The sequence below is a fragment of the Lissotriton vulgaris genome, chromosome 5 (genome assembly GCF_964263255.1).
Source record: "Lissotriton vulgaris chromosome 5, aLisVul1.2, whole genome shotgun sequence".
Taxonomy (NCBI): Eukaryota; Metazoa; Chordata; class Amphibia; order Caudata; family Salamandridae; genus Lissotriton; species Lissotriton vulgaris.
Window position 1 is genome coordinate 401,628,735 of NC_141693.1, and position 22,184 is coordinate 401,650,918.

Below are 22,184 nucleotides of genomic sequence, written 5' to 3' on the forward strand. Positions count from 1 at the left end.
ACGTTAAAAGTGGCGCAAAAGTGGCGCAAGGGGCTGCTCCCAATTATTTTGCATGGGAACACCCACTGCAATGCCCATGGAACGCAGAGTAATGCAACACAGAGATTTGTGCTGGGTTGCAGTCTTGATATATTTCTTAAACTATTCAGAGCCACGCAAAGTGACTTTTTGTGGCTTCATAAATATGATTTAAAGGTTTGTGTCGCGCATGTGCCACGTTGCATGGTGCAAGCATGACACAAACCCCTCATAAATATGCCCCTTGGTGTTATTGCCAATGTCTATAAATCCATTAATTCATATAAAAGTTGTGCATTTCTTTTCTATTGTACTTCAAAAGAGGGTTTAATTTCACCCAGTGTCTTCTGACGAGCAAGACACCCCTTCTTTGACTGTAGCCAAACAAATGCAACACATAACCGCTTGAGCAGCATGAAAATTATGTTGCATTGAGTAATACATTATTATCTACCTTAATTGAGTGGTTTCAGAAGAATTAGGTGACAGCCCATAGTTGGCATAACTCTCAGGCTTCTCCTGTATAAGTTGTTTTGAGGCCACAAGTTATATGGGCCAGATGTACAACCACTCTAAATTGCGACTCACTATTTTCAATCGATTGCCAGTCGAAAATTGCAAGTCACAATTTAGAATGTACAACAGTGTCAGAGACACTGTTAGCGATTCCCAATGGGGTCGCAAACTGCGAGGCTCATGAATATTAATGAGTCACTCGCAATTTGCGACCCCATTGGGAATGGCTGACCCTCCCAGGGATGGTGGCCTGCTGGGCTCAGCAGACCTCCATGTCTGGGACTGCTTTTCAATTTAGAAGTTTAAAAAAAAAATGCAGCCCGTTTTCCCTAAAGGAAAACAGGCTGCACTTTTTTCTTAAATGAAGCGTTTTTGCTTAATTTTTTAAGGGCAGGTAGTAGTCCCCGGGACCACTGCCTGCCCTTAAAAAATATTTTGGGAGTCAGTCACAAAGGGGAAGGGGTCCCCTGGGGACCCTTTTCCATTTGCAACTCCATTTGCAAGTGTTTTGTGGCTACAATTGCGGTTGCAAAACATTGGTACATGGCTTTGTGTCGCTATTAGGAAGGGAATGCCCCTTCCAAATAGCGAGTCGCTAAACACTATTTTGCAAGTCACCATTTATCTGCGACTCGCAAAATAGTGTTTGTACTTTGGCCACAGGTTTTTATCATGCACAAATGGTCGCAAACCCATTTGCGCATGCTAAATACCATTGTACATCGGGCCCTATGTTCTTTATTGCGCATCACATTCATCTTTAAAAGGCTAGTTTGCTACCCCTGGCTTGTATGCCATCATTCTTGCCCCATGAAAGGGCCATTTTGAATGTCCAAGAACCACTGTAAAGTGATGGGCTATTACGTGTGCTTTTGGCAGCATATTTGGCAGGAACCCTATCCTACTCATGTCTCAGGTCCTACCTATTTGTACTAAGTGGTAGTAGAGTAGACCCTTCCCCTGACTTTGTTCAGTTCCTAATAAGTGTTTTGTCCGCTTTCTTAGACATGAAATGGGAATTCAGGGATTAGAATTTGTGTTCTTCCAGTTAGTGATATACCTCCTCATTTTAGAGTATGTGCAGCGGCGACTCTACCGCTAAGGCGGAGGAGCGTCTCCCCACTGCTCTCCGAGAAAGAGGAAAAATAAAATGATAACGCAACGTCATTATCATTTTATTTTTCCTGCGTTGATGGCTCAGTTCGTTATGTGCGGGCAGAGCTGGGCTCAATGATGGCAGAGCACTAAATGGTGAGGAGTGGTGAGTGCACTCTAAGTGTGCATGACGCTTTGGCCGGCCCTCTCAGGCCAGCCAAAGCGTCATGCGCAGTTTGCATGTTCTCGACCCAGGCTGCGTTACAGCCTGGGTGAAGAGCATTCCCAGGCTCCCACTGCCTGTCTGAGCGCTGAACCACGGTACTCAGACCAATCACAACAAGCATTGCAGCATTGTGATTGGCTCTGGGGAGCCTGGGAGCCCGGGTGCTTCCTGCTGCCGGACTCAGGGAAGAGGAAGAGGACCGGGTAGAGGCGGCGGCCAGCGTGATTCCAGGTAAGTGTGCGGTTTAAAAAAAAATCTTTCTCATCCCGCCCCCCACCCCGCCACACCACTCCCGTCTGGTAGCAGCAGTGACTGAGTATGTGAAAGTACTTACAGGTAAATAATAAATCTCCTCTTCGCCATGCCGCCTTTTCTTTATGTTGGCACCAAGAGGGGGCATCGCTGGTGGGCTCTGCTTGAATGCTGAATGGAAAAAAGTTAAACATTTCAATGCCACGTCTGTGTATAGGTGGGAAATAGTACATACAAACTTGCTAGACGTGTCAACCAGTGCCTATATTAATAATATTAACCCCTGAAATGTTCTCATTTGCAGATCTTTCCTGTCTAAATTCCCTGCAGTTCTCTTTTTATTGAATAGACCCTATAATCTGCACTATGATAAGTAGTTGGAATTAAATGATGCTAATTATGTGGGTTGGGTGGAGTGGGCGGAGCATTGGGGCAGTGGGTGTGGTGAATTTTCAAGTGAGTAATTCATAGCTGTGCTGTAAGGTGTCCAACGAACTTTCTTTCAAATGGTGGCAACTATGCTCCATTGAAGAACCCGGTTCACAGCTGCCTGTTGCCTCTGTGTGTGTGAAGCGGAGAACTCTCACTTACTGCGCTTGTTGGCATTTCCGTTCTTTGCTGCGCTCTCGTTTAAGGCCTGCTGCTCCCGGAAGTGGTCCTCATCTGCCTTCCTGTCTCTGCCAGGGCATGCGCATATCCGCCCTTCAAACGACCTCCGACCCAAGACCTGGCCACTGAAAGGTAATAAACAAAAAGCAACATGTGTTGTTTAGGTGAGTGCGGTGAGCGAGAGTCAGCAAAAAGTTATTTACAAAACTCAATGTGTCAAAATTATTAAACCAGATATGGTGCAAGCGGGAGCAGTCATTTGTTGCATTTGAATATTCAAGTAGTAAGGGGTTTGCACCCTCCAACTTGGTGCAAGCACGACAGAAACCCAGAATGCGATGTATGAAGCCACACAAGGCCACCTTCCTAAATCTAGAGTAACCAACACAGTGCATATCGCTGCGTTGCATTACTCTGCCCTGTAGCAAATTCTGCAGCACACCTAAAAAGAGGAATATGCCTCTGAGGATGGTTTTTGTGCAGGAAGGTACCCCTTTGCGCCCACAAATAATCCTGCTTGCAACCCAGGCACCCTTGCACCATGGTGTATCAATGCTTTGCATCCATAATTTCTGGGTGGAAATCATTGAAAAGTTACTGACCCCAAATGGGTGACAACTCATCCGCAGAAGGGTCTCCTTTGGACCCATTCCCCTCTGTCAATTGTGTAAAGCTTTTCTGGGAAAGTTGACAGGGGTTGTGGAGACCACTGCCAAATCTCACAGAAACTTTAAAAAAATGAAAACTCTTTTTAAAGAAGCTGTGTTTCCTTTAAGGAAATCGAGCTGCTTCCAAAAAACAATTAAATTTAAATTCAATAGCAGTCATGATGGTCTACTAACCCTTGCAGTACACCATCCCTGTGATTGTATGCAATTGAAGTGAGTCACAATTTACGATCTACCTAATGAAAAATTAATTAGCTAACTAGGTCAGATTGCGACCCACTCCCATTCTGAATTTTACAAACCAATCTAATAGTGCTGAAGATGGTGTGTAAAATTCCATGCAGTTTGAAAAAACACTGGTCACATACTGCGACCAGTTTTGTGCGACCAGTATAATGATACATCTGGTCCCCAATGGGAACCTAGTGCAAATGCACAGCTCTGCTGCCAGACTCAGAAGTTGCACTTTACAAGTTGCACCCTTCTTCCCCCACTGGATATGAGTCGGTTTCAAGACAATACTCACTCTCGCGTCTCCAGCGTGATGATGATGAGGATGGGCCGTCTATTCATCCCTCCAACGCAGCTGCTGTTGCACATAAAGTTGTAGAGGATGGTGGTAAACTCGGTTCCGACCTGGGTACAGACAAAAGGAGGCAGTGTTACAAGTTAAAAAGAACCGCAGCGCGGCTGTAGAATGGACATATTCCGTGGTCACCTGGATCCAAGTCATAAGGGTGAATTCAGCAAGCTCTTTTTCTTTTAGTCAAAAAAACTAAACATGCTTTGACTTCTAGACACAGATGTATTGCAGGACATGTTTACCTAGGACTAGGAAGACCAGCTGGACAAATCAGGACTGATTGTAAAAGTTACTGTCAAGATGTTGGACCTGATGACATGTTATTCAGAACAGGTGACAGATCCAGACTCGAGGGCCTCTGGTAGGCAATCAAGAATAGAAAAGGAAGGACTGCGCCAGAGTGGGCTGCACATTTACTATGGAGAACAAAGGTGTTCCTCTTTAATCTCCACACTGCACAAATTCTGAGCAGATCAAGCATAGCAAATTGGACGGCAGGCCTGCTAGGTCACAGGAGAATGTATACACATTGGCCTGGGAGGCAGTCTGGAGAATCTCGTCCTAGAAAAGGGGGAGTTGGGCTCAAAAAATGTACCTTGCCTAGACTGCCACAATACCCTGAGATTACCCTGTGGGACAGTGCAGCCACACCCACTTAATTTTATTTAAATTCAAGCCAACATGCCATTATTTAAAATGTAATTAGGGCAAGTAACTCTGACCCATCTGCAACCCAGGTGAATGAAGCTACCTTCAATCGGGCTGCGAAGAGTCATAAACAAACTGACTGATTACTTTGATCACTAAAGCTTGGAATTAAATAAGACAAAAACCAAGGTGGTGCGACTAGCATGCCCTAGGCCAGGAAAATATAAATGGTATGCAAAGGGCACACAATATGACGACATTAGCTCATACAAATACCTGGGCATTAAATTGGGCTGAAGTATGTCCTTTATAGATCAAAAAACAGATATAAAAGCAAAAGCCCAATCATTAATTTTTGCCTATAAACAGCTGTATAAGAAATTGCGATTTCCTTCCCAGGGTCACCTTTTGAAAATAATGGCAGCACAACTGCTCCCAACTCTGTCCTACGGCCTTGAAATATGGCATGGTCAAGAAATCGCCATTTTAAACAAACTGCGGACAAAAGTATATGAAGCAGTTTTTAACCTTCCTAAAGGAGCATCCCCAGCACAGATACGCGTGGAATGTGGTCTCCAAAACCAGGAAAATCAAAGAAAAGCTACGTTTGCAAAATTGTGCTGAAAATTCCGAGCATCGGAACCTGGAGCGCTGAACAACTTATGCTTGACCAAAATAAAGTCTCAGTTTTACCAGAAAACACCAAACACATGGGGTGATTACTTGTGTACAGCTCTGGAAGTTTTAGAGATTGACGAAGCCAGGAATAGCAAGATGGAAAGAACAGCATTTAACAGAGCGTGTAACGTCACAGCCAATACATTATCCTTTATGGAAGATAAAGGAAGATTGACCAAACGCCGACACCCCTGGGCTGTAATAAACTCATATACAAAGCTAATACCGCAAGCCGACCTAGAGGCTCACTTTCGACTAACATTAAAAAGAGATTTATGCTGTACCAATTAGGTGATCACAACTCAAAGGATTTGGTCCCTACCTGGAAAGCAAACACCAAATTGAAAATTGTCGTCTACGTGGCTACCATATAGAATCCATATGCCACTTGATGTGTGTTTGCGACACTTTAAAAGACGAAAGAAGCAAGTTGCTAAAAGAAACTTTAAATTAATTAAAGATCCGCACCTGTAGGCAGGCTGTAATACGCTGGATGGGGGGCTCATCAAACATTTTAATTTGTTGTGGTGTAAATTCATGACACTGGTGGACAACCTCCTACTGAAAGCGGACAAAGAATAAATGATTGGGGTTGGTACAGGACTGGGAATTTTATAGAAATTGTAAATATTTCAATTTTTTAAATTGGAAACACTATGCTTTTAAACTTTGACTGTTATACATTTTTTATTGTGTGCTTTATGGTTGTGATAAACCAAATAAAGTTGTTTTTGACTGAAGCTGCCTTCACGTCCTTCAGATGCTCTGCTGCAGGAGGCCCATTCCATAAACTTTGTAATGCCCACAGGCCATAATCACCCGTCCTAATTAAACGTACATTCTTTGGGTGATTAGGGTGGGTCTTCAACCATAAATTACCTGCTTGAGATATAGAACAGGCACTTTAAGAAACTGTGCCTTCCTGTGGCACAGACTCGGCATGTCACTCATGTGGCTGAGAGGACTGACGTATACACTTCTGTGGCTTATGCTTATTTGGGCTGTCACAGGTGGGTTCCCAACAAGTCCAATCAACGTTTTATCCTTCCGAAGTAGACAAAATGAGTAATGCTGAGTTGTGTAGCTATAAAAATCTGTTATCAGCACCAAGAGACCATATGGTGGGGAGTGTGTGTTTTTCCCCACAATTAGCACTACCCATTGACCTTATTTCAGGTAGCCCCCCTCACTAGCCCTGTCCATAGACCTTACCGCATCCGTTTATTGCTTTCAGGGGGGTTGGGAGAGACCCGGAAGGAATGGACTGGCCGGCCAGACTGTGAACCTAAAGTGGAGACTGTTGCAGAAGCTGGGAAACTGTCATTAGAACGAAGAACGTGATTACCTTTTATTACATCACTCAGGGTATACCTGGAGTGCCACTCTGCACACTAGTAGCTTTACTACTGTCCAGAGGGATGGAGATCTACCATGTCAAGATTTTGAAGTGCCCAGCCCGTTTTGTACATTCAAACAGCCTCCATAGTGCACCATAGCAAGCATGATACATATTAGAACATTGGAATGTTGGTAGCTCCATTGAAAACAATGAAGTGCTCTGGGCTTATAATGGCTGGTATAAGCCTGGAGCTCCAACATTGCAATGTTTCTTAGTTCACAGCTCTGGCTGTGAACAAAGGCTTCATGGAGAGTAAGGGGATTCCAATCCCCTCACCCTTTCATAAGGCTTTGTTTTTTTTTTGTTAGAACATTCTGCCCTCTAGTTGCAGAATGTTCTAACAGCCTTATAGCCCTTTGCAGCTTGGCTATACCGGCTATTAAAGTCCCTCTCCCTTGTTAAACGCTGGAGAGGGCCTTTAATAGCCAGTATAGCCCACTAGGGCGGGCTATAAGGCTATAATAAGTACCACCCGTGGCATATAGGAGCAGCCCTGGCATATCTGAAAGTCATCTATTGTACATAAAGAATGCCATTACATATTTGAGCACCCCAAAACCCTCGCACCCCACACCTCAACACATGAGTTCGGCCCTGTCATGCATGAGCTCTATGACTGAGCCAAGACACACATATATTAAAAGCTAGGTGAGATTATTGGAGCAACACACCGCTGCCACATGAGATCAGGCATGGCAAACTTTAATAGCACAACATGGTACATAATTTATTTATTTGATGGCACCAGTTTCAAAACGCTTCAAACTCACTGAAAAATCCCACAAATAATATGTTTCGGGCATATTATCTACACACTGCGATAAATATTGCAAAATTGCAAAACGAGCTTAGCACATTTTTCATTATCGCCCTCTATCGCTGAATTACATCACCGTGTTAGCGGCGTATTACCAACGCTTTGCTAACAGGCGAAGTGCAATCCAGCGATAGATTTCGATAATCATCATTAGCGTGTGAAATCCTGTGATGATTTCACAGCGCTAATGAAATGCTTGTTAATAGGGGACTGTGTACCGAACCACATAATCCACCTCCCATAGGCAATACTGCTTAGTCAGGTTTTTTTTAGGCGTTGGAATCATGCGATAATGGGGGCTTAGCGCGCGTTTTGTTATTGCTCCGATCTTCAGGGGCAGCGTTGTTGATACAGCAATGTTGGTTTTGCGAGCATTTCACATGTTGTGTTAGGAGGGAACACCTACTTTGCATCTCATTAGCGATATCTATCGCTGTCATGAGATAGGTTACGAAATCGACTGCTAACATGCGCTGATGCATGTTAGTGCCACCTTGTTAATAGGGCGATAAGAATATTGCCGCTTTATTGGCAAAAAGTGCTGCTAAAGCGGCGATACTGCCCTTGATAATATACCCCTAAATGTCTTCAGAACGTCTGTAAAAAAAGCGAAGAGAAGGGTTAAACCCCAAGTGAGTGCAGACTAAGCTGACGGAGAGGTACGTATGGCTTTGAAATCTGATGCTATACCTTGCCTCTGCCTTGTACATTCTGCTAGTTCAATAAAAGGTATCAAAATCGGGAGTGTCTGTGTTACAATGTCATGGTAAAAGTTGAGGTGTTCTTATTTTATGACATTTTACAGAGCTTTCGTTTGGAGCACTTGAAACTAAAAACTGTTTGCTCCTTTGAAAATGTGCAAACATTTTACCTGGACATTGATTCTGAGTGGATTTACCCTCGAAAGGGCTGAAATGTGTCGCATACTGTAATTTCATAAAGTAAGAGATCAAGTATTTTTTCTTTTTAAAAATATGCAAAAATGTTGAGAAATTACACAAGATTGCATGTAAATACTTTAGAGCATCTTGACTGTAAATTAACTACGAGGGCAGACCTTTCTTTCTAACGCCACTCGGGATACCGGAAAGAGGTCTGGTTAGAGGAAAAAATATTTCTTGCAACACATTTTCTGTGCAAACCAGACTTTTACAGGCTCATTTTCTAGTTTAACGTTTCTCTGGAGCCAAAAAAAAGTGTGAGAAATTACACGCTTTGTCTAACTTTGTTAATCTGGCTCAATTAGTTTGTATAATGGAAAACTGTGTGAATGAATCATATGACGGTAGCGTGACGAAAAATGTGTTTGGTCCTAGTCAGTATCAGTTTTATGGGGTGACACTTGAAGACCTGCAAGTCAGGGGCTGACTTAAATTAGGAATTTCATCAGTTTTTTGAGGCAGCACAAATAAAGACTTTCTCGTGCCTGTTCTTTACAAAGGTGAATGATGCACTTGAAAGACTATATCCTTCCTATATCATTTCTTGGTGTTTGTCTCCCCTTAGAGGCCAATATTGTGTATTACAATGATTACAATTGACTTACATTTGACACAGTACAGCAAATAAAGGGTCAGATTTATCATTATTTGACGCCCTCCAATGCAGCAAGACAACTTGCTGTGATGCCTGGGCATAGGACACATTACAACGCACACATTTAAAACGTGTGCCATTACAATGCATTTTTTACAATGCAAAATCCATTACAATGAATGTCATTACAAAGCAAGCCATGACAACGAATAATCCATTACAACGCAAATTACTATTCTAACTACGCCGGGGCGTTACTTTGGGGAATGCGTTGTAATGGCATGCGTTGTAATGACATGCATTGTAATGAATTTTGCGCTGCAAAAATCGCTTTGTAATGGCACGATTTGTAACACGTGCATTGTGAACGATGTCTCCCCGCTGCATGGTGATGCGTAAAATTGAGAGGACAGGAATGCATCATATCTATAAAGATATGGGGCATTGTTGCTCTCCCACTGCACTGGTGCACTGAGTAATGCATAGCGCCAACGCAAGCACCCTTATGCCATGCCGCAAGGGTGCCTCCGTTGCAGTAGGGTTGTTTTTGTGCAGGAAGGAATACCATCTTCTTTCTAAGTCTGCTGCATAATCTATCAGGAAGGCGCACAATTTTACGCATTCACAGGTTACAAAGTCTTGGCAAATCTGGGAATGCACCAAAATACATGAGTGGATCCGTGGGAACACCCACCCTTCACCCATGGAATGTCTTCCTGGTGCAGTGTAATGCAAGGCAGCACATGCGCTGCCGTACATTACTCTGGATTTACTAAAGCCACTCGGGTCACACAAGGTGGTATTGCGTGGCTTGTAAATATGATTTAACACCATCAGTGCTGCAGCAATTCCCCCTCTGTGCTGAGTCTCATTTTTTCCCATTGTTCATGACGAGCTCAGCTCGTCATGATCATCGAAGGGGTTAAAGACTGCGTTGCCCTTGTGTCACCTTGCATGATGCACGGGTAACACAATTATACTTTAATATCATAGATGAAATAGCTAGGAAAAAATATAGAGTTGTGTGAGGTTTGTTTGGTTTCCTTTGAGTTTTACTTTTATGTTTGTTGTAAATAGCTTGTTGAATGCCTTCGGTGTTGCATCTCTCGTTGCATGTCTAAAGACAAGTCTTCTTAAAGGGCACTCTGCAAATAATTCCCATTCCCATTTATCCGTGGTTAAAAATGTTTTCTTCTCTTTATTAATTTACTCTCTAAATTGTTTCCATATTCTAATGTTGATTCTCATTTCATTTCTCTTCTTGCAAATAGACAAATAATGTGTTCTATAAAGTCTATTAGTCACTCTAACAAGCACTTACAGCTATAGCCAATGCATTGCGAGCCATAAGGGCTCATACTCATGTAAAAAAATGTGTATTTGCACAGAAACTAATGGACATTATTAAGAATTGTTTTGAGCATAACTTGGTTATTAAAAATTGTTTGGAGCACAACTTGCCAGTAATAAATTGCATTTTTACGAAGATCTTTCAGCTGCCAAAATGCATAGTCAGGGCCACTGGAATTATGCAATTTGTGGCAGTGGCGATTTACACATAATTATAGATTTTCCGCATTTGCCATATAATCCATCGTCAGCCACATCATCTGCAGATTCTAACAAAAAAATATTTTCTTTCTAGCTCAAACGGTTCAAAAGTTACTAAAAATGCAGTTATACCTGTTGCAGCAAAGTGGAAGGCCCTTTGCAAAGCCGACTGGTCCCTTTTCTTTCGCTTATTGCTGTATTTGGGTGTTAACCTGGTACTAATGAGGTGCAACCAATGCTCATACAGTGTTACCAATGACAAAATAATAAAGTAATATAAATATAAAATGTGCGGCATTATGCTTCATAATCTGGCATTTCTTTCCAAATAATTTACTCAACCCTGCCGCATAATTTGACTCTCTCCAATTGCATATTTCCAGTGGCCCTGGGCATATTCCAAGGCAACTGAAGAGAAGACACGCTGTCACCTTCATCGAGCAGACGTAGTGTTTTCATCTCCTCGTTGGAGAGTGTCATGAGCTAGCGTAAGGTCAGATGAAAGTCAGAGCTGTGGCAGTCTTCCAGCATAGGGGCAACAGTGGTAGTGGCAGGATATCAGAAGCCCAGAGGAGATTGTAAAGGAATGTCAGGTGAGTAGTAATCATGGAGCCTGGAATTGAGTGTGGGTGTTGGGAGAGGAAAAGGAAGAGTGCAAAAAGGAGTACAAAGAAGAATGTCAGGAGAAGATGATATGCAATTGAAAAGGGACAAGATAAAGTAAGAGATGTAGTACAGAAAATAACAAGTTACTTACCTGTAACTACAGTTATCCAGTATTAGTATCTTTCATAGATTCACATGCCTGAATCATTCCCCGTTGCCGAGGCGGGAGTCCCACGGTAAATAAAATAGCAGTGCCAAAGGTAAATAACAGTAGTACACCCCAAAGAAAAAGGCCTGAGATCTAGATCTTAGTAGCCTATCTACATCATTATGTTAAAATAACTCAAAATTTAGTACAACCAATCAGCTATCAGCACCCTGTAGAACCCTCTCTGCAGAGCCAGTTCTCCTCAGATTTTCGTTAGCACAAGTGGGAAATAAGTATCCCAAAAGAGAGAACTGACTCTCCGGGGAGGAGGGTGGGTGCATGTGAATCTATGAAAGATACCAATACTGGACAACTGCAGTTACAGGTAAGTAACGTGTTTTCTTATCCAGAATTGGGGTATCTTTCATAGATTCACATGCCTGAATCAGAGTAGCAAGCAGTATATATCGTATACAGTCGGTTGCGGATGGTGGGAGACTTGTGCTGATAAACTCCCAGTTGCATCCAATATCAGTTAAAAGAGGTATGACAAACAAACCTTCTAAGTTAAAACATAAGGTGTTCAGAAATAAAGAGACACGCATAGTAATGGCAATACATAAACACGTAAGTCTTATGAACTAAGACAATCATAGGTAACATTTAAAAACTAAAGAATACTTGAAAGTGATGTTACAGAAAAAGGTGGCGTAGGACAGCCTGTCCAACAGCCGAACCCTCTTGACATGTAGATTGAAGACAGTAGTGCCTGGTGAAAGTGTGGACACTTTTCCATGTCGCAGCACGACAGATATTTTCTAGAGTCACTCCAGCATATAACGCTGTTGACGCTGCCACAGTTCTTGTGGAGTGGGCCTTGACCTTCCTTTGCAATGGCCTGTTAGCCTTGTCATGACAGAAATGGATTGCAGACGTTATCCATCTAGCAAATGTGGCCTTTGTGACTGCAGTTCCCAAGGTAGTTTGACCGTAGGCCACAGACAATTGGTCCGATTTTCTAAAGGTGTTTGTTCTTTGTAGATAGAATTTTGATGTCAAGATAATGTAATGCTCTCTCTGCTGGTGTTGATGGATTTGGAAAGAAAGTCAGTAATTTTACCTGCTCATTGAGATGAAACTGTGACGGTACCTTAGGTGTAAATGTAGGATTAGTCCTTAGGGTCACATAATCCTGAGAGAAATGTAAAAATTGTTCCTTTATTGTGAAAGCCTGAATTTCGCTCACTCTTCTGGCAGATGTTTCAGAGCTAGAAGTAAAGCTACTTTCCATGTGAGAAGTTTGAGCTCGGCCTTGTGGATGGGCTTGAATGGATGTTTCATCAACTGTGTGAGGACTGTGTTAAGTTCCCATTCCGGTGGAGGAGGTCGTACCGGAGGAAATGCTCGGAAAAGGCCCCTCATGAATTGTTTAATTAATGAAGATGAACATAAGGAAGGTCCTCTAGCACTTCGTCTGAATCTGGATAGTGCAGCTAGATGGACTTTCACTGATGAGAAAATTAGTCCAGATCTCGCTAGATGCAGTAGATAGGGAAGAATTTGTTCCGCAGGGGCTTCTGTCAGGTGAACCTTGTTATTCTCACACCAGCAGCAAAACCTTTTCCATTTAAGACGATAAGCTGTACATTATGCTTTGAGCTAGTGATTTAGTTAAGATGTCACGACAATCCTGAGGGATGTCCAGGTCCTCGAATTCTAGTAAATCAGGAGCCATGCGTGTAAATTTAAAGACTGAGGATCTGGGTGAACCACTTGTACCTTGTTCCTCGAGAGCATTGAGGGTGTTGGAAGAAGACGGATTGGCTGGTCCTGGGACAGTAATAGAAGCTCCTGGAACCAGTACTGACGTGGCCACAGGGGTGCAATCAGGATGAGACGGCAGCTTTCCGATTTCATCTTGCGCAACACCCTCGTTATTAGAGGTATTGGGGGAAAAGCGAGGCACAAATCCCTGACCTGTGCGTGGACAGGGCATTCTCCCTTGACCCCTGTTGCGGATATCTGCTGGCGTAATACCAGCTTTTCTTGTTGTGTTTCGTGGCGAACAAGTCCAACGTCAGCTTGCCCCAAGTCTGGAATATTCTGCTTACTTGAATGTGTTCTAGTTCCCACTCATGACAGTCTGAGAGGGACCTGCTGAGTGTGTCCGCCAGGGTATTGTTGAGGTTTCTGACATGCTCCGCCATGAGGCTTATGTTGTGTAATGTCGCCCATTCCCACAACTCTTGAGCCTCACTTGACAGAGTTGCCGATCTTGTTCCTCCTTGCTTGTTCACATAAAACATGCTGGTGGTATTGTCTGTCCGAACCAGCACTGATGAGCCCGCAATCCTTGGAAGAAAGGCTTGTAGGGATAGAAAAATTGCTCACAATTCTAGGCTGTTGATGTGCTGTTGTTTGTCCTGTTGAGATCATTTGCCTTGTATTTGCAAATCTTGGAGATAACCTCCCCATCCTTCCATGGAGGCATCTGTGGTCAGAACATAATCCGGAACCTCTTGTAGGAACGTGAGTCCTTGTGCCAAATTGGCTAACTGCGACCATCAATGAAGAGCGTTTACCATGCATGGTGTGACTTTGATGATTTCGTTGAAGGAACCTACAGCTTGCTGCAACTGGAGGTGCAGTTCCTCCTGTAGAGGTCTTATTCTGAGTCTTGCCAAGGGGATGAGGTTCATGGTCGAAGAGCACATCCCCAGAATTGAGGCAAACATGTGAACCAAAACTGACTTTCTTTTTGAAACCCGAAGTGCTAGCTTCTGAAGACGAAGCTGTCTTTCTTGAGATAAGAATGCCTTGCACTGAATCGTGTCCAGACGAGCTCCCAGGAAAGGAAGGACTTGCCTCGAAAGTAACTGGGATTTGCTTTTGTTCACAGTTAGCCCCAGAGAGTTGAAGAGATATAGACACGTTGCAATGGGAGTCCTGACCGCTTGCTTAGAAGGACCTTTGATTAACCAATCGTCCAAGTACGGGAATACTTGGATTCCCCAGGATTGTAATGCTGCTCCCACAGGAGCTAGGCACTTTGTGAAGATCCTTGGGGCAGATTTTAGGCCAAACAGGAGCACTTTGAACTGATAATGGGCACCAGCCACAGTGAAGCAGAGATACTTGTGATGTTTGGGATGGATTGGGATGTGGAAGTAAGGGTCTTCCATGTCCAGAGAAGCCAGAAAATCTCCCTCGTTTAGGCAACCTAGAATCTCTGAAAGGGTGCCCATACGAAATCCTTGTTTTTTGAGGAATCTGTTCAGTTTACGAAGGTCTAGGATCGGTTGCAATTCCTCTGATTTCTTTTTGATCAGGAAAAAACGAGAATAGAAACCTCTCCATCTCTGATGTACTGGGACCTTCTCTATAGCGTTCTTGAGTAGCATTGTAAGAGCTGCTTTGAACAATAAGTGAAGATGAGGGGAGGGTGTCCCCTGGGCATAGTGGTAGGTGGCTTGGTGACAAATTCTAGGGTATGTTCGTTTTTCACCAGGTCTATAACCCATTAACCAGAGGTAATTTCTCGTCACTTGTCCACAAATATTGAAATTTGTGCGCCCACAGGAAGGGGAAAAGGTGTGAATGGCGCACTGCTGAGATCACTGCTTTCTGACAGAGTCTAGCCCTTGGTTCTGGGATCGCTTTCGACCTCCCTGGCGAGAGAAACCAGACATATTGGTTTGGCGATACGAAGATTGATAATTTTGCCTGGTACTGCCGATTCTGTTGTTTGTAACGTCCTCTAGTGGAATAACCACGCCCCTTAGCGCCTCTAAATGTTCAACGTTTATATTGTAAGGAACCCAAAGATCTTGCTGTGTCCGTATTGGTTTTTATTGCTTGGAGGGCCCCATCAATGTGCTTGCCAAACAAAGATTCGCCATCATAGGCCATGTCCAATATCTTTGTATGGACTTCTGGTCTGAAGGTGGTGGCTTTAAGCCAACCATGGCGCCTGAGGACTTCAGCTCCAGCTAGCTGTCTAAATTTTGTATTTACAATGTCCAGTGCACAATCTAAAGTTTCTGATGCAGCAAGCTCACCCTCTAGCAAAATCTTCTGCGCTTCCTGCCTTCTGTCTTCAGGAATGAGGTCAATCAACCCAGCCATATCTGATCACTTTTGATGGTCATAACGCCCTATAATGGGCAGGGAGTTAGCTGCCCTGATGGAAGCAGCTGCCATAGTCAAAATTTGCTTACCGATGAGATCTAAGCGACGTCCCTCCTTGTCCGGCCGTGTAGGAATAGGTGTTGCCGGGTTCTTAGATCTTTGTTGGGCGGCCTGGGAGATGACCGATTTTGGTCTAGGGTGCCAAATGAGACGAGATGGGCTATTGGCTGGAGCACGATATTTCTTATCTATCCGTGGAAGTACTGCAGGCACGGATGCAGGGTTTTTCATGATCTTGACACCCTTGTTCCATATATAATCAATTATAGGGACGTCCCTAGTAACCTTTCTGGATTCTTCTTTAAAATCATGAAAAACACATTTGGTGTGTTCCACGGTTACAGGGAGCTGAAATCTGACAGCAGCCCACTGCATGGGGTTGTGCAATCCCCCTATATTCTCTGGTGGTGAATCGGATGGTAGGGGAATCAATGGTGAAGGCATAGGGATACTATATGAATCCCATGGATCCACAAGAGGATTCTCTTGTAATTCACCTTCTTCAGCTTCCTCTTCAGAGGATGTGTCTGGATCCTGAGGAGGTTGTGAAGGTTGACGTTCCTCAGAAGGCTCTGTACTCGGTGGCATCGGGATTGGAGCCTCAGATGGAGATAAAGGATCTGGAACTGCCACAAGAGGAGGTGGTGGGATCACCTGCTGTGGTGGAAATAGTTGCCTATAACCTGCAAGCATGGCTTGTAAATCCTGGATCAGATTAGGAGGCAGATGTCTGGTGTCGGACTGATGAACTTGTCTATGATACACCTTATGGTGCGGAACCACAATTTCCTCCTGGTAATACTGCTCGCTGTAATCCTCTTCCTCTTCTTCCTCGTCTTGACATTTTATATGTAGCTCAGAAGGATGATGAGCTATTGCAAATGGTCCTTCTTCATTCTCATCTTCGTAATCGTCATTCTCTTCTTGCTCATATGTTTCTAGAAGATGCGACGGAGTAAGAGGCAAAATAGTACAATATTCATGACTTTGAAATGTCTTCAGTTGAAAACTCCGAGATGGAACAGAAGTTGAGTATGTTGGAGCTGCAACTAAAGCCTTAGTTGTAGCCGGTAAAACCACTGTAGATGGCATGGTCATCAACAGGATCTCCTTTGATGGGCTTGTCGTCGACGGGCTCTTTGTTATAGCTGTCGATGGAATCATCATCGATGGGCTCGCCGCCGACGGAATCATCGTCGACGGGCTCAACGTTGACGGGATGATCTTCGACGGACTAGAGGTCTTCGTCGACTGGACTGTTGTTGATGAAACAGTCATCAACGCCTTAGAAGGTACCTGTGTCTTCTTCGATGATACCTCCCTCGTCGACGATGCAGGCTTCGTCGACGGAGCTTTCGTCGACGTATGCTTCGATGAAGACTTTGTTGATGAGGCTTCGTTGACGATTCTTCGACGACGGTCTTCTTAGAAGTCACAGTAATCCTCGTCAACAGTATAGGAAATGTGATAGATGAAGTAGAGATAGTCTCCGTCGACGAAGGGGCAGAAGAAGTGCAGAAACTGTTGACGATGGAGGGAAAGCCAAGATTGTTAAAGGCTTTTACTCACTGTTTTTGAAGATTGTTTGTGAGACTCCTTGAGAGCAGAAGTCTGTGGAGACATTGAAGGCCCAGAGGTTGAAGGAGGGGACCTCTGAGAAGGGCCAGAAGTAGAGTGGGAGAATTTTAGGAGTTTTCTCCCCTCACTAGAAGAACTGTCCTGAGATCTGGCTCTCTTGCTGGAAGTTGAGGCTCTGTCATCCTCTTCAGCCGAAGAGGATTTAAGCCACAACAGGACTCTTGCATCCCTATCCCTAAGAGTTTTAGAAGGGAAGGTGCGTCAGATTTTACAATCTTTTGCCTCATGTTTGGGGTAGAGGCAGTAAATGCAGTCCTTATGTTGATCATCATCATGGACTCTTTTCTTGTCACAGGTTCTGCAGGGCTTGAACAAGGCCTTCCTGTCTGACATCTTGAAGAAAACTGAGTAGGCACTCAGGGAGACTCCCTTCCACACGACGTGCGGTGAAAATCTGGGGAGATCTGGCTCTGCAGAGAGGGTTCTAGAGGGTGCTGATAGCTGATTGTTTGTACCAATTTTTTGGTTCTTTTAGCATAATGATGCAGATAGGCTACTAAGATCTAGGCCTCAGGCCTTTTTCTTTGGGGCCTACTACTGTTATTTACCTTTGGCACTGCTATTTTATTTACCGTGGGACTCCCGCCTCGGCGACGGGGAATGATTCAGGCATGTGAATCTAAGAAAGATAACCCAATACTGGATAAGATTGAGAGATGCTCAACTGCGGTCCTTCCCTGATCCTTACAGAATGGTGGCAAATGTGTTGTTAGTGTTAATGCTATTCCCATTAAACACTGTTATGACTGTTACATCGTATCAGCTACCAACTGTAATATGTCCTACACAGTTTACTGTGAGCTGAGGGGAGTCCCCTTTTTTGTCAAAAAGATAGTGAGGCAGCACATAAAGGTAAACATACACAAAGAAAGCTGAGTTCAACACAAAAACCTGGCAGAATGTGTGTGTGTGTGTTTTTAAATATTCACTTGAAGGCATGACTAATAAAGTAAGCTTTTTCTTAGCCCTTGCCCCAGCCCCTAAGGGTTTCAAATCAGATTTAAAACGCTTGGTATCAGAGTATGTAGTACAGTCAAGTTAAGTATGAGGGTCGTTTTCCAGACTGGCCAAAAGGCTTGGCTAATGGCTGCAGGCTTATGAGGAAACTGGGGAAGGAAAAAACGTTCAGAGGCAGCAGCCTATCAGGAAATATCACTCCTCTGGAACTGTGGCCTGCCTCCTCTTTACATAAGGAACTACTCTGGGCAGTGCTTCAAATGGAAATATAGTCGTACAGGCACTCATCATGGCAAAGTATCTTCCTGTTTTTTACTGGAAGGTGCAGCTATGCTCCTATTAAAAGTATTGCACTCCTAATGAGAAGTGCTGACACTCTCTCTGTTTCGGATTAAAGAAGTGCAGGTTCTCAGTCCCAGGCAGGATCTGCTCAAAAACACTGTCAGAGGCCAATTCATGTCAAAGGTCCATGCTCAGAATGCACTTCACATATTGAGTAATTTCATCTACTTTCCCCATAGTCGATTTATAACAAAAAGGCGGCTTTACCTGCGGAGGCTCATAGGGCACCATGACACTCTGCCTGCCAGTCACCGGGTCATCCACATACTGCGACAGGTTGTTTCCCTCCACACGGATCAGGTGACTTGCTGGCGCAGACTGACCTGTAAGCACACAATTCAAGCTATTTGTGGCCGCAAATTGAAATAAAATGTACTCATAAAAGTGGCGCAAGCCATAACGCATTTCAAGAGTAGCTATCAGTGAGCCCTTCACCAACCACGTGCACAGCACTCCACAAGGTCATGATTGTCAATATCAGGCCACATGTTTCACTGCACTCACCCTCAGTGGTTAATGAAAAATGTCAATAGCCCACACAGATGTAGGCTCACTATGAAAGTCTGAGTTCCTTAAATCACTTGTGTCATATGACTTCCGTGGGCTGTCCCAGACCTTGTTTTCTTACTGCTTGCAATTATCTTCACTGAATGTTTTGAGCTTCTTGTGAACTCTTCTGGAATTGGTATCTTTTTTAACCCCTTCCATGCTGATGACGGCCTGGAGCCGTCATGGCACACAGTGCTCGTGTGCTGATGACGGCTCCCGGCCGTCATGACCGCACCCGCGATCGGAATGTGCCGCACAGGCGCAGAATCGCGGCCGAGCCCAAGGGGTTAAGCCAGAGTAAGCAGTTGATATCAATATTAAAATAGAATATCTTACCTTCCCATCATTTTGTATTTTCTTTCTAGAAATACTTTTGTTTTAACTTGATTTGCCATATAATAATGTGTATTTATTTAACATGGTGTACTGACCAAGCTCCTCAAAGAATGAAACACAAAGTATTAAGGTTAATGTAAAACATTAGATAGAAAGAGACATCCATCTAGTGGATAAACTGCACGATGTGTAACCAAAAAACCAGTGATCAATCCCAGCTTTCCCACTTCACCAAGAAACCTGGGATCAATCTAGGCTTCCACACTTGACCAAATTGTGTGATCCTAGGCAGATAGTTTTCCTTTGTTATCATATTTACGATCACCTTGAAATGCATAAAACCATGATGTGCTCTGTTCAAACATCTCTCTTTTACATGGTTTACTAGATTATAATGTTTGTCAAACTCTCATAACAACCTAGGCACATGACAACAGACTTGGTTTAATAATGGCATTATCATCAGGGAAGTGGGGGCATTCTTTTTTCTGAGTTCATGTATGGAAGTTAGCACTTCTAATAAGTGCCACTAAATGCAGACATACAATCTAACGTGCTAAAGTGAAACACTTCTGCATATTAAAAAATCTCTAAAAGCCAAAATGGCTTGCGTTTTGACTCTTGGAGCTAAGTAAGACCCTTAGCATAGCTGCGGCTCGACTATCCCTATTAATTTGAAGGCTTGACTATCATTATTATTTCCAACTTTTTCCATGGTGTGAAACACCTTATGCCCCAGAAAAGTGCCTGATTCAAAGCGCTTTTGCTGGGTGTAGTGGCACTTAAGCGCTAGCCAGAATCACCATATCAGTGTGGAATTTATTTATAATTATATAGTTGCAGGGCTCTAAGGACTTTCTTAGGAGCCTGCTGTTGGTGCTTCTGAATGCTGGTTTTACGGACCACCAAGGCTGTCTGCAGTACCCCTCTTTCCTATACCAGGCTACACTTCTTGTCTCTTTATCTCGCTCTTTTTCTCTTCTTTTCACTTTCTCCCTGTTGCTCTGGGTCAAAGTCTGATTTTTTTTATTTAAATTTGTTTTTATTGTTGCAGTAAAGCATATTAGTACAGAGTAAACAATCCGCCGACGTGGCCTCAACATTCAGCCACGAACAGCTATGTGTGCAACGTTTTCTCATTTTATAGAACTGGTACACATAAACATGACTTCGGTTATTTAGTGCATTATGATTGTGTAAAGGCGCTGGCAGGCTGGGAAGCGATGGAACGGTATCGCCGTGGGGGTGATGAATAAGAACAGACGGGTACTTCTCCGCCGTAACAGCGCAGGATCTGGGTCTGTACTGTGCATATAACGGTGTTACCAGTGAACAGAGGGGTAACAAAACTGTGGGAGGGAAGCATGTAGGCGCTAGCAGGGTCCAAACAGGGAGATATTGGCGGCGGGTGTCGAGGGGGGGAGGGGGGGGGGGGGAACCCACGGGTGGCCGGACACACGAGAGGTCGCTTAAGTTGCAGGGGGTTATCGGGATTCGACCCTGGGGTGGCTCACATCAGGTGCAGGCTACCGGTCTTCTCGGTGGGGGAAAGGGAAGGGTCAGGCGGGTCTCCTGCCTGCGTGGACTGTCGGAAGCTGTGTAGGAGCATGGCCCATTCCATGGCCCTTGGCTTCTTCTTCCCTTAAGGCGTCTTCCTCCGCAGCCGCCCATTTACTAACCGCCCCCTTCCATTGTGCTATGGGGGGGCCCTCTGGGGATCGCCAGCACATGGTTATACATCTATTGGCCAACAGGAGCGCTAAGGACACGAAGTGTCTATGCACCGGTTCTTGCGTAGAGATGTGGAGGATGCCTAGCGCACTGGACTCCCAGGTGGCTAGTGTAGTGAGACCCGTGAGTTCCAGTAGTGTGTTGTGTACTGCCCGCCAGAAGGGTTGAAGGTTGGGACAGTCCCAAAACATATGACGGAAATTTGCAGCCGGGAAACAGCATCTGGGGCAGAGGAATGGCGTGGAGGGGTCTGGGTCAAAGTCTGATGATGAAAAAAAGTCCCAGAGCAAAGAAATGAGTGCATGTGCCGACCATGTACAACCTCTAGCACAAACTAAACACTGTCTTAGAAGCAAGGGCATGGAAAGGTCAGTTGTACATCCCCTAAACGCTCGTCTACAATCAAGCATCTTTCCCACACTCTCCGTCTCCTGCAATGCTCAGTTTTAAGCCATGAATGGCGCTTGCCATGAAAGCTTCACGGTTTTGCCACTCAAAGTCAATGTCTATTTTCGACATTACTATTGTGCTGAAGAATGTCACTGTGTAAACAGCCATTGGTGAAGTCCCTGCGCTGCATCTGAAGGCTTAGCACTTGGCACAGAGTGGCTCAGGCGGTGCCATGCAGCAGGCCTCAACTTGACCTTGGGGTGGAATTCCTGGAGAGGAAAGAGGTCACATCCGCTGCTTGGTGATCTCCTATTCATTCCTTTCACACCTGCTTATTCAGAGCTGTCTTCAGCAAACAGTCATTAAAGTAGCAGCCTCTTTGTAATACTGACTCCAGGTTGCCCCTGCAAGATCCAAAAAACAATCGAGGAAGTGCAGAGGCAACAGTGATAGAATCACCCTCCTAAACTTTGGAGATAACCAAAAGGATTCTATCGATGTGAAAAAAAGTGAATATTTTATTCATTTAAGGTGAAAACTTAGTGTCTAAAGGTAGTGAGATAAGCTCTCTTTGCGGGTGGCAAAAGGAGAGCACTATGTGCTTTTAAAATACCCCTCACACACTATGAATCCCATAGTGTCATGCTTCATCATAGGGGTCTTCCCGTCCCTCTACGGGGCGGGGAGTGCTGCGACCTACGAG

The 22,184-nt window shown here is 44.2% G+C and overlaps 1 protein-coding gene across 2 annotated transcripts in view; it reads right to left on the reverse strand.

Moving 5' to 3' along the window:
* The window catches only part of TP73 (tumor protein p73), a 309,820-nt gene that overhangs the window by 23,450 nt on the left and 264,186 nt on the right, over positions 1-22,184 (reverse strand). For both annotated transcript variants that reach the window (XM_086921747.1, XM_086921748.1), the window contains 4 exons: positions 18,683-18,798; positions 3,911-4,020; positions 2,699-2,841; positions 2,190-2,278 (listed from right to left, as the gene is read on the reverse strand). In XM_086921747.1, coding sequence (XP_086777873.1) covers positions 2,190-2,278; positions 2,699-2,841; positions 3,911-4,020; positions 18,683-18,798 — 458 coding nt within the window. The remainder of the gene's footprint in view (positions 1-2,189; positions 2,279-2,698; positions 2,842-3,910; positions 4,021-18,682; positions 18,799-22,184) is intronic.